The 17,061-nt window shown below is 40.0% G+C and overlaps 1 protein-coding gene across 2 annotated transcripts in view; it reads left to right on the forward strand.

Moving 5' to 3' along the window:
- CSMD1 (CUB and Sushi multiple domains 1) overlaps positions 1-17,061 on the forward strand; it is a 940,367-nt gene that overhangs the window by 585,850 nt on the left and 337,456 nt on the right. For both annotated transcript variants that reach the window (XM_080998891.1, XM_080998892.1), the window contains exon 6: positions 16,468-16,580. In XM_080998891.1, coding sequence (XP_080855017.1) covers positions 16,468-16,580 — 113 coding nt within the window. The remainder of the gene's footprint in view (positions 1-16,467; positions 16,581-17,061) is intronic.

Here is a 17,061-nt window from a genome sequence, read left to right on the forward strand (position 1 = left end):
TTTCATCATATGCCTTGCCTTATAATGAATGCACTGCAAAGAAATTCATAATGGGGAAAGGACTATAAAAATGTAAAAATCTAATTGTCATAATAAAAACCATGGTTTTTAAATTAAGATTTTCATAAAATAGGATTGTAAAAGCCTTCCCCCCCTATATTGTGAGAAAAGCAAAAAGGCTGCAATGTGTTTTTTACCAGATTGTGCAAACTAATTACCCAAATGTTTATCAGCATCATCTAGGAGCCAGTAGAGATATCAGATCGGGTTTTTGTTTCCTTTTAACACAAGTGACTGGGATTTTTTTATTGTTATTCTGGTATATTAAAAATAAGTCAAAGTTTTAATCTTCATCTAAATTCTGCAGCATTCTTGATGCTTCTTGCACACTCTGCAAATCTTCAGATATCCAATAACTACAGCAATTATTGAGGAAATTGTTCTGTGGCAAAACACTAGGGCAAGTTGATTGAATTACTTTCTTCTAGATTGATCTGTCCATAAGAATGTCACTGGAAGAGATTAAATCTGTTTTATGTGAGAAGCACCTGTACATACATCACCATTCTGTGTTCCTTTTGTTGTCATCTGAAATGGTTGGTTGGTAATAGGTAAGGTGATTCATCATTATCTCTAGCACCTGGGAAATGGTCCAGGTTGACTTCAGTTGAAGTGACCTATTAAAGGCACTTTAGGATTTGTGAACTTGATAACAGCATTTTGTGAAAGGCTTTTTTTGTTTTTTTTTGTTACCAGCACCACAGAACCATTCAATATTATCCTGCCTTCCCCTAAAGATTAATAGTGGCATCACATTTTAATGTTTAATCTATTGAAGGCAAAAACTTCCACTGTCATTAGCAATAGACATGATCTAATAGACATAGTCTGTTAAAACAGTCTCTTCCAGCATTGCTATTCAGTGGTGTATCGATGTAGACATGTATAATAAATACGGATATATACTGTGCTAATCTCCCAAATGTCACCAGCTTATCAAAACACTCATTTCTCCTTGATTTTTTTTAAAAACTACTTTGTATAAAGTAGTTGCTTTGAATTTAAGTTTAATCAAAGTGTGGCAATTTAGTAGTAGGTGGGTATTCCTTGAAGTAATTTCATTTGTCTTGGCTAAATTCTTTTAATTTACCTCAGAATCGGAGAAATTTTTTCTTGTAATTTCCTTTTCGATCCAGTTCAGTAGCTTTTCTAATAAGTACTGCAGTTGCCCCTGACGGTTTTTAAAGGAATAACTCAGAATAATATGATTGAAGGTGTATTCATGAGCTTTTATAGTAGAGTGTTTGATTCTAGAAAATCGGCTTAGCCAAAGGTTGTAACCTTTAAAAGTATTTCCGGTTACATTCTGAATTGTGATGTTATACTGTAATGCAGAATTTCTACAAGTGTTTTATTTATATTTAGCCTGTATTTATTTGGATAAATGTTACAATAGAATACAAAAGAATATTGTGTGAGAGAGAGATATATTTTCAACATTTTAAACTTTGCCAAAGGGTATGTTAATATCTGATGAAGAAGAGGGTAGGCAGGTCTGAAAGCATATTAATATAGGTTTGGAACCAGAGTGTCCTTTCCACAAACAGATCCTTCTATTCATAGATGGGACTGTGTTATAGCCGAAGCTCCTCATTGGATGAAAGTCATAGGTGATTTTCATGGAATCTTCCTTCCCCCTCCCCACTGCATGGTCTCTCATTCTGTTTCAAAGGGTTTTCCCCATCCACCAGAGCAAGTTTTCAGATGGTTTCAAGAGGAAGGAGGAATCAGTTGAAACCGTCTCCCTGCTTCTCTAGCCAGAGAACAACTCCACTAGGCACAAGTCTGAATCCAACCCACAATATCTGAAAATACATATCTAAACCATCTAAGCTTTCTTCTTATTTTTTCCCCTGACAAGTAATTATGAATACCTTTGGGTTTCTCAATTACTGAAAAAGCTAGCATAAAAAGAAGCACTGTTGGCCTCTTAATAGTATAACATCAAAATAACAGATGTTTTGAGCAGGTGTTAAATTTTATGTCAGACATAAAGATTTTGTGAAACTCACGCATGTAGTTTAATTATCTATTTTCATCCTCCTAATCAGTATTTTTCTCTACTCGTCTTTTCCCCACAAAGCCTTCTATTCCAAGGGGCAACAGTACAGAAAAACCTACAGCTGTGCTGTTTCTTCTTCTTCTTCTTTAATATAATAAATGCATTTTTCAGACAAAGAGGAAGATAAAAAACCTCATCCTGGCAGCACAGATGTGGGGGTCCACGTCTTCAATGTTCATTTCACACCATATTACTGTATAAGTAGTGCATGCTTATATGGAAGGCGTTGCAGTAGTCTCATGTTAAAAGAAAATAGTGGGAAAATTATGTATACAGAAAAGTTGGCTTTGCCCCAAACAAAATATATGAATATTTGGCTTAACACCAAACAAAAGAAATAGAGATGAGTGGTAGCAATCTGAATAATTCAAAAGTGGACAGCACATTTGTGGAAAGCTGATTATCTCAAAAGATGGTGGTAATGAAAACATCAGGAAAGAGAGTTCTTTACTGCTCTTCCTTGGGAAATGACAAAAATCTGGATTAGGAATAAGAAGTAAATTAGAATTGCCAAAGCAGAAAAAGCAGCAGCCTTTAGCAAACAGAACAGATGGTGTTGTATAGACAAGTAAGAGAAATTTGCTTGGATCCTGCAAAGTGCTTTTAAAAAGGTCTGACAAAAGCAGGGGTGGCAACAGGAAATTCTGGGCCCAGTACACTGCACGTTCATTGGGCCCTCAAACCCACTTGTAAAACACAACACAGATTTGCAGAAAAGTTGCATATGCCTTGTGTCGTATGAAAATCTCTGCTCTCATTTGCAGGTGAAGTGGAGGGTCCAGGCATAAATCACTGGCCACACAAGTAATAAAACATTTGACAGACAGCGGACGTTTCCCCCCATAATTGAATTTTCATACTGGAAATTGAATTTCCACCTGCCACACAGCTGTTAAAAGAAGCAACAATTCTGCTTTGCCCCAGTGACTACCCTGAACCAAAGCTTAGGCTGCAATCTTTTATTAACTTACCTGGCAGTAAGCCGTTTTAAACATAAAGTCTTACTTCTGAGTAGTATGTGTATCATTGTACTATTAAGTTAACTATACAGTGAATTTTTCTTGACAGCCTCTTCTTTAGTTCCTGCACAGCAGGAGACATGATTAAAACGTTTTTGTGCAGATTTTGCATTTTCCATAGTGATAGATTTCTTTAACATCTACTCACACTTATTGGGTAGTAGTATTTGCACAAAATAACTTATAGGGAGTACCAAATCTCATATGAACCCACCACTAGAGACATGCGTTCTGGTTGCTAGGAAAAATGCGAGGGGAAACTTTGGATATTTCAAGGACTAAAAAAGACACAGAAGCAGGAAAAGTGTACTATGGGGGCAGGGGAAACAGCACCTCTTTAGGGATTCCTATTGCCTACTGTCCAAATAACTCACTTATCAGTCAGCGTTCCAACTTCATTGGCTAAAAGCACTGAAAGGCAGGAGCAGCCAGAGTAGCTTATCTCACAGAAAATGCCTGGTAAATCAATTCCATCTGCAGCTATTTCTTGGTGTCTTTGGATGGAGGGCAACTTCCTCCTTCAGCATCCCCCTGATTTCTCCAAAATTCTTCTCTTCATGGAAGATATGGTACCTCTGCCTGATTTAGAGTGATTCTCTCCCCCCCCCCCATGCCACAACCCATCTTGTTCAGGAAGATTGAAGAAAGGAGTGACAGGAGTGGGACTAGGACTTGGGCCCAATCTACAAGACTATTTGGAGTTTGTGTGTGTTACTCTCTAGCTATGTGTGTTGTACAGTAAGCTGCAAGCAGGTTGTCTGAACTGTTTCATTTTAACATGGACAGACCCTGTTTTATCCCCTACCTAGGGAAGGTGCTGGAGGAGGTGTTGGCTATACAACTCCAGATGTTTTTAGAGGAAATGTATTACCTGGACCCATTCCAATTTGGACCGAAGCCTGATTTTGGGACAAATTAGTCTTGGCTGCCTTGATGGATGGCCTTTATCAAGAGAGATGCCCTGATGACCCTCTTTGATCTCTCAGACGATTCAATGTCCTCAACCGTGGCATCCCACTGGATTGGCTCTGGGCCTTAGTAGTAGGAGGCACTGTGTTGAAGTGGTCATTCTCCTACCCACAGGGTCCTTTCAATAGATTAGTGGTATTAGTCACATCTCTCCCCTCTGAGATATGGGTTGGTGCTGAGTTTCATGAATTTTCAGTGGCTTCCAAAAACACACTTGTTTGCTCAGGCATTTGCTTGGGATTAATGCTGGAGTCTGCTATGACTGACCACTTTACTGTTTATTCAGTCTGTGAATGATATATTTTAATCATTGCAATTTCAAATTGGTATGTGTCCCACTCTGGGATGGTTTGTAACAGTGAAAAGCTGTAAAAATGAAAATATAACAAGCATACATTCTTCCCCTCATCCTTCTGTTATGGCCAGGGCTTTTTTTCAGCCGGAACTTACTGGAATTCAGTTCCAGCAGCTCTCAGGTGGCCGCCATTGGCATTCTAAGTGAACGAGGGAGGTGTTCATGGGGAGTTCCAGCACCTCTTTTTCTAAAAAAATATGTATATCACTGGTTACAACAGTGTTTTAACAAGCATAGTGCAAGCCAGGCAGCCTAGGTGGGGCAGGAGAGAACAGCATGCAGGAGGGAAATTACAGCTGGCCATACTTATTGCCACACACAGTGATTAATTGAACAACTGGCTCGAATTAATCTCTCTTGACTCTGAGAAGTGACGTAGTGGAGGGTGGAATATGCCACTGATCACATGTTTAAGAAGATGTTTTATGCCCCCAGGCAAGGATCAATGACATATTAAAAAGGAAATGTTTGAGCTGAGGACTTCCATAAATATATAAATCCATTGCTTTAATATACTAATTAATCAAATCAACTGCTTTCTCAACCTTTGCTCTCCTAAGTTACCAATATCTCTATTGAAGCTCCTGTTCCATTGCTGAAACATCTCCAGACACCAGAAACTCAGTATTCTTGGAGGGGCCTGAAGTTGATCAGTGCATAGTAGTAGTATTATAGGATTTGCTATCAACAGGAAAGTGATTGTGCCAAATGACCTCTACTGGTGGCACCACCACAACAGCAACATTATCTGTTTAATTTATGAAATACATAATGATACTAGGTCACTAGCACCCAAAAAAATCTGGAGGGCCACATGTTGCCCACCCTGAATTAATGCATCTCTAGCTCTATCCCTCTTCCCCCCAATTGCTGGTAATAGAGCTGGGGTTTTTTCCACCTTCTTTACAGTAAAGCCATTAAAGTTGTGAGCTTTACTTCATGGGCATTAGCTTGAAGAATGATTGTAGGTTGCCTGTGAAAGAAATAGAATGCTAGCATGAGATTAAAGCACACCCAGTAAAGAGAAGTCTGTGCCCAAAGTTGCTGTCGTGACTACGGCTGTGTTAAGAACCAACAAAACAGTGAGGTCCAGAATCTATTATCTGAAGTATGGTATCCTAGAAAATGGCCTTATGTAATCTGTTTCCTTGTTCTTCGTGCTATTGTGTGGATTTTCCCTTCAGATTTAAGATTGGTTTTTCCCTGGACATTTTTAGACAGACGATATATCAATTGATGAAAAAGGTGAAACTTCAGCAGTCTTCTCTAAACTGATGTGGTGAAAACTTTTTTAAAGGCTGCAGTCTTTTGTATGCGTAACTGGGAGCAAGTCCCACTGAACCCGGTAGGATGTACTTCTGTGTAGGCACGCCCAGAATTGCATTACACAGGGGCAGATTTAGGGGAGCGAGACTAGTTCCGTCACACAGGGTGCGGAGCCTCAGGCCCGCCACTGGGGACACCACAACTATGATTTACAATGGAGTGCAAGAAGTGGAGGGGAGCCAAATTTTGGCATGGCATTGGGCGTCGTTGAAATTTGAGATCCTAAGGCTTGCTACTGTCAGCTTCAGGCTTGGGTCTGGATGAGTCCCAATGCCATTGAATAACGGCTGTGAGAGCAGCTTGGGCATTGATGGATCCTGGTTCAGAACGGCCTCCAGGGTGCAGAGCATGGAGCAAACTTGACTTTGCCGTTATGAATTTCTCCCAGTTCTGAGCTTTGGTAAGATAATTATTAATTACATTCTATACATCCACCTAGTCCATAGGTAGCTTTACAGAAACCAATGTCAGATATTAAGGTTACCTAAATAAGGTATTGGTCGTTGATGTCATTTTATAGTGTGTGTAATGTTTTCCCCTTCAGTACTTGTAGAGAATATAGAGTGCTGCAACACTGGTGAACTGCAAGTAAGTCACAAAGTTTTGTGTCTGTAGAAGCTCAGTTGAAATATGTTGAGTCAAACTTTGGTGGATTATGCCAGACATCAATAATGTACTGAATGGAACATATAAGGTTATGTCAAATACCACTGCATATTCTGCTGGCAAATGAGAATTTTAAATATAATCACTGTGACAGCATTGCACCTATTTTTGAACTGACATTTATTCTCCACATGGTTACTAAAACTTTTATATTTTCAAGTCCCCATAATGCTATGTAATTTATGAGTTGTGTCACTAATTTAACATGCTTCTTAGGCTTTTTTATATCAGAAACTTGAATAAAATAGTAAACTTTCCAAGCCAATGATTGACTTGAAGGTACTAACCTTTTTTTCTTACGGGTGAATTACATTGCAGTTAATATACTACTGCATTGTATATTGCAAGTACTGAAATCTTTTGCTCCAGCTTTGTATTCATTATTTGATACCTTGCTAAAAACGGTTGATCTTTGCAGACTCATCAGGAGGAAAAGCTTTTTAATGGCACTCAAGGCAATCTCAAAAATAGAACAAATATCTTAAAAGTATGACATAATCATCACAATTGATTAAGGGTGGTGCTTACAGCCTAATGGCAACAGCTAATTGTGTATGGTTTTGAGGATGTTGATACTTTCCTAATATTGCTGCAAGATTTTACTCCCATCTTGTTTCATATATAAGAATATAGATTTGCATTCATAAATGAAATAACTAATAAGGAGACACAGAAGAGAAGATGCTCCTAGTACCTTCATTAGTAGAAGCATGTAATGCGTTTGCAGAAGGGACTTTTTATAGTGGTACCCTTAATTTGAAATGCTCTCCCCAAGAACATATGACTCTGACATTACAAGCTTTTGGGTAGCATTTTCCCAGGTATCTAGATGTTCGATGGTTTTTGAAATTTTGGCCCAGTTATATGTTGTGTGAATTAGTTTGATTCATGCTTTTGTTTAATACCCTTGAATCTTTGATGAAGAGTGATTAAGAAATATTTAAAATAAAGTAGGATAGTAGATCCAGACACAGGAAATTTTATCACAATGAACATATTGGGGCATATTATTGGTGTACAGGGTATTAAGCTGGCATAATGATGTGTGTCTGTAATCCTGTGCTTGTAAATCCTGTGTGGTGCAAAGGGCTGCATACCAATGTGACAAGAATTGTCACACAATTTCCGCACAATTTCTGTTCTCATCCTGAAGCAAAGTTCTTAACCCGAGGTACTATTTCTGGGTTAGCGGAGTCTGTAACCTGTAGTGTATGTAACCTGAAGTGTATGTAACCCGAGGTACCACTGTACACAGATTTGGGGTGGGTCATTGAGTGAGAACAGGGATTCTGTTGATGTACAGCAGGTGGAACACTACCAGCTGAGACGTGTGTCAGCTAGGATATGAATTACTGAATGTAATAATAATAATAATAATAATAATAATAATAATAATAATTCCTTCAATATCTTTTGCTTTGTTAAAACGTTTTTGTTATCATCATCAAGGTCTTCGAGTAGAAAAGTTTTTTTGGGGGGGTGGCTTGAATATATTTTCCCTCACTTACACTTGCTTTCTAGTAGAACAAATGAAGATTTAACTGTCTGTGCTCTTCACTGATTTTCCTCCCTGACTGGGGGCACTCCTCCTCCCACTTTGATTTGTAAGAATTGACACACACATCCTTCCCCAAAGGAAGAACTCCATGCAGAGCCAAGACAAGCCACATGCAGCTTAAGAACCTGGAGACTAATATAATTCCTCTAAACGATAAACATTTAATTGATCTGTTATGTCCTCAAGCTTAAAGTTCCACCCGAATTGGCCAATGGAAGTCATACATCAATAAAGCTCTAGACATGTAATGTCCTATTGTACCCAAATGTCAGCTGCAGAGAAGTAATTAACTTTTGAGGAAGTAGTTTTAACTTGGATATTGCAAGTATTGTTTTTATATTGTGTAACTTGGATATTAACTCTATTCTTCAAGTATTGTTCGACTTCGTGAATATTTAGCATGCCACTATACCAGAATCAGTTAAGAGTTAGGCTTTTTTGTACATAACTTCTTTTGGGTTGTTTGAGAGATACAGTCATACCTTGTTTTGTGGCTGGGATTCATTCTGGAGCCGCAAGCCGAAAAGAACACAGGGCAAAGTGCCGCGTCTGCACACACGCACGGAGCGGTTTGCGCTTCTGCGCATGCGCAAAGTGCAATTTAGTGCTTCTGCGCATGCGTGAGCGGCAAACTCGGAAGTAACCTGTTCTGGTACTTCCGGGTTTGCCATGGATGTTCACTGGAATGGACACTAGACAAGGTGGACGTTTCGGAGGTATTACCGTACATGTACTATGTGTACAGAAACCTTATGTTTCTCTGATTCAGAATAGATGCTTAATGACGAGGCAGAGTCCCAAATGGAAGACATTTTATGGTCCCATCCACCTCAACTGAAAACTGGATTGTGGCATTCCGTTCAAAAGCCAGCAACAGAAGTCTCGTTTAGTGATAGGATGACCAACTAATTCCATCCCGCATCAGTCTTCTGAACACTTCAGCATGGGTCCATTTTGTCCTATTTTGTGCAGATTATTTTGAATTTTTCGTAGAAAGTCCACATTTAAATTACCGTATTTTTCTGTGTATAAGACAAGGGTTTTTTAAATTAAGAAATAATGTTAAAAATCAGTGGTTGTCTTGTACATGGATAGTGCAGAGGGGGGATGGGCGATTGGTATCAGCCGCAAGCAGGAGATTTTTCACGGTGATTGGGCGGGTGATTGGTGTCTGAGGCAAGGGCTGCTGGGGCAAATGGGCGCACAATTTATGGCTGCTGTTGGTGAACGGGCAGATGATTGGTGGCTTCGTTAAAAGCTCAACAACTCTGGGCAATCCCTCCCCCCAAAATGCTCAACAACTCTGGGCAATCCCCCCCAAAAAAGTTTCACAACTCTTTCCTTAATTTGTAGTCCCCAAAAATCAGGGTCGTCTTATACATGGGGGCGTGTTATACACGGAAAAATACGGTATATACATTTTGTATGCACTTGTAAAATACACATTTAAACACATAAAATACAGTCTTCAATGCTTTCATCCATAATACAATGCATGTTATGTGAATATTCAATACAAAATACATATTTTGTGCTACCTTTATGTATTGCAAAATTTAGAGAAGTGTGTAATCCAGCTGGGAGTTGTATTCTGATCCACAGTAAATCTTGAGTGTCAGCTTGGGTTGGTCTATTGCAAAAAAGCAAACCAAATAAATCCCCCATCCTGACTCTTGCTTTTGCTCTTCTTTTTAACAGTAACCTTCACATCCAGACTTTTAGATATTTGAGTACCATTCATTCTTCATATAATAACAAAAATCCTTCTTCCACTAATTGTTATATAAGATGTTGTCCTGTCCACTTCTCAGCTTTGTATACATTCCTGCTCAGTCTTGTTGGGTGATAATGACAGTTGCCAGCATATTAGGCTTGACCATCATGACTTCAATATATCGAGTGGCTTCATGCCTGTTTAATACTGTGGAATTTTTCATTAATATATTAAGCAAAAGGGATGAAGAAGTGCACTTTGACATGCTTTCGAACTGATAGGTTGGCAGGAGCAGGGACTGAGCAACGGGAGCTCACCCCATCACGGGGATTCGAACCACCGACCTTCTGATTGGCAAGTTCTAGGCTCTGTGGTTTAACCCACAGCGCCACTCGTTTCCCTTATTTAGCTCAGCATTATCTACACTGGTTTGCAGTGTCTTTCCAGGGTTTCAGGTAAGGGGCTCCTACCTGGAGATGCCATGGTGTTAACATAGGACCCTTTCCATACAAAGCATGTACTCTTAACACTGAGATATGGCACCCCCATTAACAGCAATATCCCAAAGAAAAATCAACCCATGTGTTTACAGAACTTCATCAGATACAGCCATTACTATGCAGGCACAGACACCAATCAGGCATGTGATAATGGGGGCCCAGAATGCTGTTAGTTCGCTTAAATTCCATTTGATGCCATACAGATATAAAATTCCTTTGTTTATATGTTCAATAAAACCAATGTCCAATCATGTCCATGTAAGTAAGGGGAAGGGGAGTGCTTTTTCATTTTTGTCAAATGGCATATATGTATTTATGGAAAATTCCAGTTAAATAAGTTGGCAAATTATAAGGTATTTTAATAAATCAGTTGTTTGAGTGGCAAATCTGGCTAAGTTGGCAGATTTTAATAAGATAACTGCAGATTTATCCCTTTGACAGTCTAATGAGAGCTTCAAAGACAGACTCTTCACTTCCTCTGAAAGAGGGAATGACATAGATTTAATAAGGAACACAATTTTACTCCTTGAAGTTTCTGTCTAATGTATACATGTTTGAATAATTCATATACATGTATCTATTTGCAGGTTGAAGTTTAATTTATTACTTAAGTCCTTCACTGGCTGATGGAAATATACTAATTATTAACTTCAGAAGAAACCTCTGGTTTTCAATCTTGGCATAGGGTTTGTGCATAAATGTGGTCTGCTGCTTTTAGAAGTCATGGCAATGACCAGAGGCAAATGTCACATATTCCAGTCCAACAGAGAAAGTCCAGCATGCTAGGAGATGAAAGGGGCAAAAGTTTTTAAAACCCTACCACCACATCACCAGGACATCAGAAAAATAAATTTGCAGGAACTCACTACAACCCATCACAAAATATTTGACATGCAACTTGGTTCTACATATAGCAACACATCTGCCCCAGTGTTCCTCGAGCAGTTCTCCCTGCCCCCTAGATACAAAACCCGTAGAACAGTTAATATCAAACGTGTCTGTGAATTTCAGCACGACCTTCTCAAGCCCTCAATATTGCAAAACCACTGTAAATGGACTGTCAATTAAATTATGAGGTGGGGGTGGGGGGAGGATGAGAGTCAGTGTTTAAGTACTCCCTTACTGTTATTTAAAATGAAACTAAATTTCCAGCTACAGACCAAGCATATTGGAGAAAGATATTCTAGGTGAAAGTTCTTCCTGGTGTACCAGTTTTATATGTGAAGGGAGTAAAATAAAAAATAAAAAATGGAGAAGTATTGAACTCCTCCAATCTATGAACAGACAGATCATATATTTCCTCAGTAACTTAAAAATAGGGATATTTATTGCTGACTCATGGAGAGAATGCTACCAACAGTCCTGGAACAACAGATAATGACCATTCTATCTTCTGCACTGTTTCTAAAACTCCTGTGAGTTCTTAATATCCAATGTGTGTTCTAGTGAGACACAACTTTACAGGAAATGCATGAGCAAAATCCAATAGCCACATGCACCAAGCTGTTTGCTTCTTCAGTGTGGCCCACACCTCTTTTTTTATGTATATATTTATGTATTTGTATGTGCTTGCTCCTCAGTTAAGGGCTTTCAGAGCAACATACATCAGAAACAAAGTTAGAGTAAAATCAGATAACTTTAAACGACACAGCAGAGCGGGGGGGGGGGGGAATTAAAAATTAATTTAAAACAGATCTCAAAGGTCTGCGCTTGATGCCAAAAAGAAAAGAGAGAGAGCACCAGCTGAGCCTCTCTGGAGAGTGACACTGTTCCAGTCAAATACATGGAGGAGCAGCTGGGAGCATCACCCCAGATGGGAGTAAGCAAGGGAGTGGAAGTAGGAAGAGGATGAGACTAAACATAGGAGTTGAAGGGCACTTGTTGCTTCCTTCTCCAGGGATAAGAGATGTCCTGGCACCCAGTGCCTGTCTTTTCCAGGGAGGAGGAGGATGTAGCTCAGTGGCTTTGCATGCAGAAGGTCTAAGGTTAAATCTCCAGCATCTCCAGACAGGGATGGGACTGACCCTTGTCCCAAAGCCTGGTGTGCTCATAGCAGTCAGTGTAGACAATACTGAGCTAGGTGGATCAATGGTCCGACTCAGTATAAGGCAGATTGCTGGGAAATGGAGTAGTGAAACTCCCAGGCCAGGAGCAGTCCCTCGTCACCTGGACCTTTTCTTGCACAAAGTTGGTGGTTCCTCCTGAGATCTAGAGGGAACCTGCTGCCGCCCTGGGCTGCTTTGGAAGGAAGAGGAAGGTGTAGATCTAACTGACTAACTTACTTTCTTGTGCTTCTTTCCTTTCCTTTAGTCAATTCAGCCTAGTTTATGTTAATATAATACGTGTTACATAGACTTGAGAGAAGTAAGGTCTTGGGTTTATGCTGTACAGTGTAGTTAATTTGTTTTGATTTTTTGTATTTTCCACCTTGTCTACTCCTTTCACAGGTGGAATATAAATTGCATAAATAAATCCTATGAGTCTATGAAATACTGCATAATACTCTCCTGCGTTATTTTTATGCATTTTCCTCTGACCTGTGTTATTTCTGTCTGCCCTTTACAGATAGATTTCATATTGGGCATATCATTAAAGGAAAGTAGAGGAAAACATCTGCAGAATAATTCCCTGGTCCTGGGAAAGCAGCCATAAAAGGGATCAGGGCACACAGAAAGTTCTGACAGTTTGAACATATTGTTATGTGTGGCCAGAAATGCCTTTGGGCCCACTAAACATAATTTTGTAATATACTGTAAACACAAAATAACAAAGCATAATGTATAAGAAGTGGGGGCTGGGGTGGAGACATCATAGATACAGTCATTGTGGCCAATGTGGACACAAAATGGAGGACATTATGACAATAGGGTTCCATCTTCCAAGCACAGCACTGTTAAGGGTTTTCCTTTGAAAATCCTGTTTTATCTTAGGCTTTGCCATGCAAACAGTCCATGTAGATGATTTATTACATTATTTAATCGTGTCTGGGTTTATGTATTTGTGAATTGGTTTCAGTAAGTCCCAAAGGAGGTCATGACTTCATTATATTAACCACAGTGCCAAGTACATAATAAGCAAAAGTACCCTAGGTTAAGAAAGAAGGAAGGAAATTTGTACATTTTATACCAGCAGGAGATGAAGAGAAACAGAGACACCGAGAGGTGAATTAGCTTCCACAGCACAGAGTCAAGTCAGATCAGTGTTTTTGCTTGCAGGGTGAATGTTTGATGGACCGAGCCATATTCGACAAAGAGGGAGATGTGTTAATCTTATTTACTCCCTCAAGGACATGCTTTTAATTGAAAGGAAGTAAGCCATGGTTGCAAGGCACACTGTTAGCATTAGCTTGTAATCAAAAGCAAGGCTCAGTAGGGACAAGTGTGACAAAAAAGATGCTAGGTTGGCTGCTTGCTCATGAGTAAGTAACCTGCAGCTGCAGCTGATAAGGGGCTGCAAACCTGCAGGCTCTTCCTGATGGCTTATATGGGTTACAGGCAGCAAAAGAAGGCAGAGTCTGTCTCTTAAAGGAGGATAAAAACTGGTGTGAGGTGGTGGGTGGCCTGGTTGGCTAATTTTTCCCAACACCTGATGAGTAGGCTTCTTGGACAGATAGGAAGTAATGAAAAGCTGTCTTAAGCTTGTGGGGGACAGTGTGACCTTTCATACCTTTTAGCTTTGGTGGTGGTTTAATATTTTATTTCCGGTTTTCTGTAGTCAGAGACAATTTGCTACAGGTTTGCCAACTCACTTAATACACCTGAACCCCCAAACATCTCAACACTGGCCCCAGCACATCTGTCTCTCCTGGTTCGGATGGAATGGAGAGATAGATATGGGTGTCATCAGCACACTGATGGCACATTGCTCCTAATCCCCAGATGACTCCCCCCATCCTAAAGGTATCAAATTGGACGAGAGACAAGACAGAACCCTGTTGAACCCCACAACACAATTGCCACTGTGCCAAACAGTGGTAGCAGATCTGGAGACAGGAGTGGACCCATTGTCACATATTACCCCCAACTGACAGAGTCTCTCCAGAAGGGTATACCATTGTCCACAATATCAAAAGCCACCAAGGGATCATAGACAACCATCAAGGTGGCATTCCACTTCTCATGATAAATGTCATGGGCCAGGAATCAGCTTTGCCTGCTGAACAGCAGCCTGAAGGGGGTGAAGGCAGCGTGACTTCACCTAAAACTGATCAACCTTCACAAAGGAGAAGGCACTGGAGTAGCAGCTGACTTAGTCTTTCCTAAGCAGCAGTCAGATGCTAGAAAAAAATGCCTTTAGTTCCTGGCTCTGCACTGCTGCTTCCTTCTCTCCATCTGGATCCTTAGCTCTGTGACCATCTGGACTTCCTGACCTCTGGACTAGATCCTTGGCTCTGTGATCACCTGGACCCTCTGACCTCTGGACTGTCTTCTGACTTTGTATGTGGATTCTGCTCTCAAAGGGACTCGGACGGGGCTACGGCAATAAAGGCCCATATTCAGGAGGACAGAGGCAACTTCTGGGCTGAAGCAGCCAGAAACTGGATTGAAAAAAGATTTAGATGTTCAGCTTCATCTTGGTGCACCTGCAGCTGCCCAGCTACCACCCTATAGAAAACTACAACTGAGTGGTAGCTATCTAATACCTTTGGGTCCAGGGATATTCTATTCAGGAGGCTGCTGCTTCCATTGAAGTAGTCAGCTCCACCCCTCCTGCAAAGAATGATTAGCCATTTCCTGGAACCACTCTGTCAAGCCCTCCTTGACTAGATCACACAAGCCAAGATGGGCAAGAGTCAGCCAGATCACTGCAGGTGTCTTGTCCACATCCTCAAGTTTGCAACTCAAAACTGATCTCACAAGATGTGGGTAGATGGTGCTCTGGGGATCTTGCCATCATTTGCTTTAACTGTGGCATCAAGTACAGGGAATGTGAGCTATTTTCCCCTCAAGGTAAGCAGAAAAATTGGTGCCAACAGGTGGAACAATGTTCTTATTAACAGGCTGGACTTAACCACCCTATTTAGAACAATTTTCTAAGCTGTAGAATTTATGCTTTCCCCCCCCTCAATTTCTCTATGTAATTGTGGAATGTGATTCAGCCATCTCACCCTTTACAAAGGACCACAGCTGTGACCATCTAATATTTGATGGTAACATTGTATGTTGGATAATGCATTTTATCCGAAGCTTCTTTTGATGAAGGTGGCTTATTATATGGAGACAGCTGCTCTGGATCCAACCCAAAGTTTTTAATTTAAATTTAAACTTTGTTTTTCCAACTGTATAGGTTCAGCTCCCTCCCCCCATCATTGGACACACCCATTTCACCAATCACCTTTATAGTGTGCGTGTACCGGGGCAAAGGACTGCTACAGTTGTTAGAATCATAGAATTATAAAATTGCAGAGTTGGAAGGGACTAGAAGGGTCATCTAGTCAAACCCTCTGCAAATGCAGGAATCGTTTGCCCAACGTGGAGCTGAAACGCACAACCCTGAGATTAAGGGTCTCATGCTCTACCGACTGAGGTGTGATTAGTGCTTCATTATAAGGAAGAGAGATGATGCTTCAGGAAGTGAGCATGCTGGTGCAAGGACTATCTGCACACATACTCTGGGGATATATGGAATTGAGGTACAAAGATTATTGTGTTGACACTCAACAATAAGAGCAGGAGTGTGTTCCTCTTGGAAAAGAAGTCACTCAGTATCCCTTAATTTTCAAGTTTGATCTGTTTTCCTAGGCATTCTCCATATGAATGTTTGACCCATAAAGATAACTGTTGCATAACACGATGTGCTTATTGATGGGTGTGAGGGTGGTTGAATGACTTACATACAGTCAACTTGATGTAATCATTCTGATTGCTTTACTACTACAGTAAAAATGTTTGAAAATTATATGTAACCAATTTTGAATTGTAAGGCCATGTCTCAGATGAAAACCTGTTGTTTTGAGAGGTATTGGAAAGCTCAAATTGCCCATACATCAACTCTACTTCTGTATGGCATGAAATGTATATGTGGCTTCTGTGTAAAACCTTTAATAAAAAAAGAAAAAGCTAAGCCGTGTCAGCATAGTCCATTATGATAAAGATTAAGTATAATATGTCCAGACTGCTGTATTTAATTGTATATCTTTATTAATACTACGTATGCATTATCTTCACATGCACGCAGTAATGAGCTTAATGAGTTTTTGCTTCACTTTTCAATGCCACATTTTTTTTCCTCTCCCTAGGTTGACAGGCATGAATCTTCCCTCTCCTGTTATCAGCAGCAAAAACTGGTTACGGCTCCATTTCACTTCTGACAGTAATCACAGGCGGAAAGGATTTAATGCCCAGTTTCAAGGTAAGAATTACATAGGGAACTGTCAGTAGAAATCTATTCCATGCCCCCCCCCCAAAAAAAATCTAAAAGAAGTCATGGTAGTGAAAATGTTTTATTTAGACACTGTACATTTGGGGGATAAACAGCCAAGAGCCAAGTCCTTTCCAGCTTGGAATCACAGTCCTTGCCACTCAAAAAAAATGGTCTCAGTTGAAATCTGTTTAATAGCCCCATGATTGCTGCTGTATTTCTTTTGAAGTTAGTTACCATGACATATACGGTTATATGTCCCTCCTGGACTGCTGCCTTGCCAACACGGTTAACCCTTTTGTTTTAAACCAGACATTTTATTATTATTATTTAAGATGTCTACTATGTGGGTTTCTTTAAACCCATTTTAAATTCCCCTCCCCGTTACACCTTTAATTGTCTTGAGTTCTTTGACATTGTTTAAATAGCAACTTCAAATGCTGACTGCTATAATAATGGTGTTGCAAACACT

Source organism: Podarcis pityusensis, assembly GCF_964106645.2.
Source record: "Podarcis pityusensis genome assembly, chromosome: 3".
In the NCBI taxonomy this organism is placed as follows: Eukaryota; Metazoa; Chordata; class Lepidosauria; order Squamata; family Lacertidae; genus Podarcis; species Podarcis pityusensis.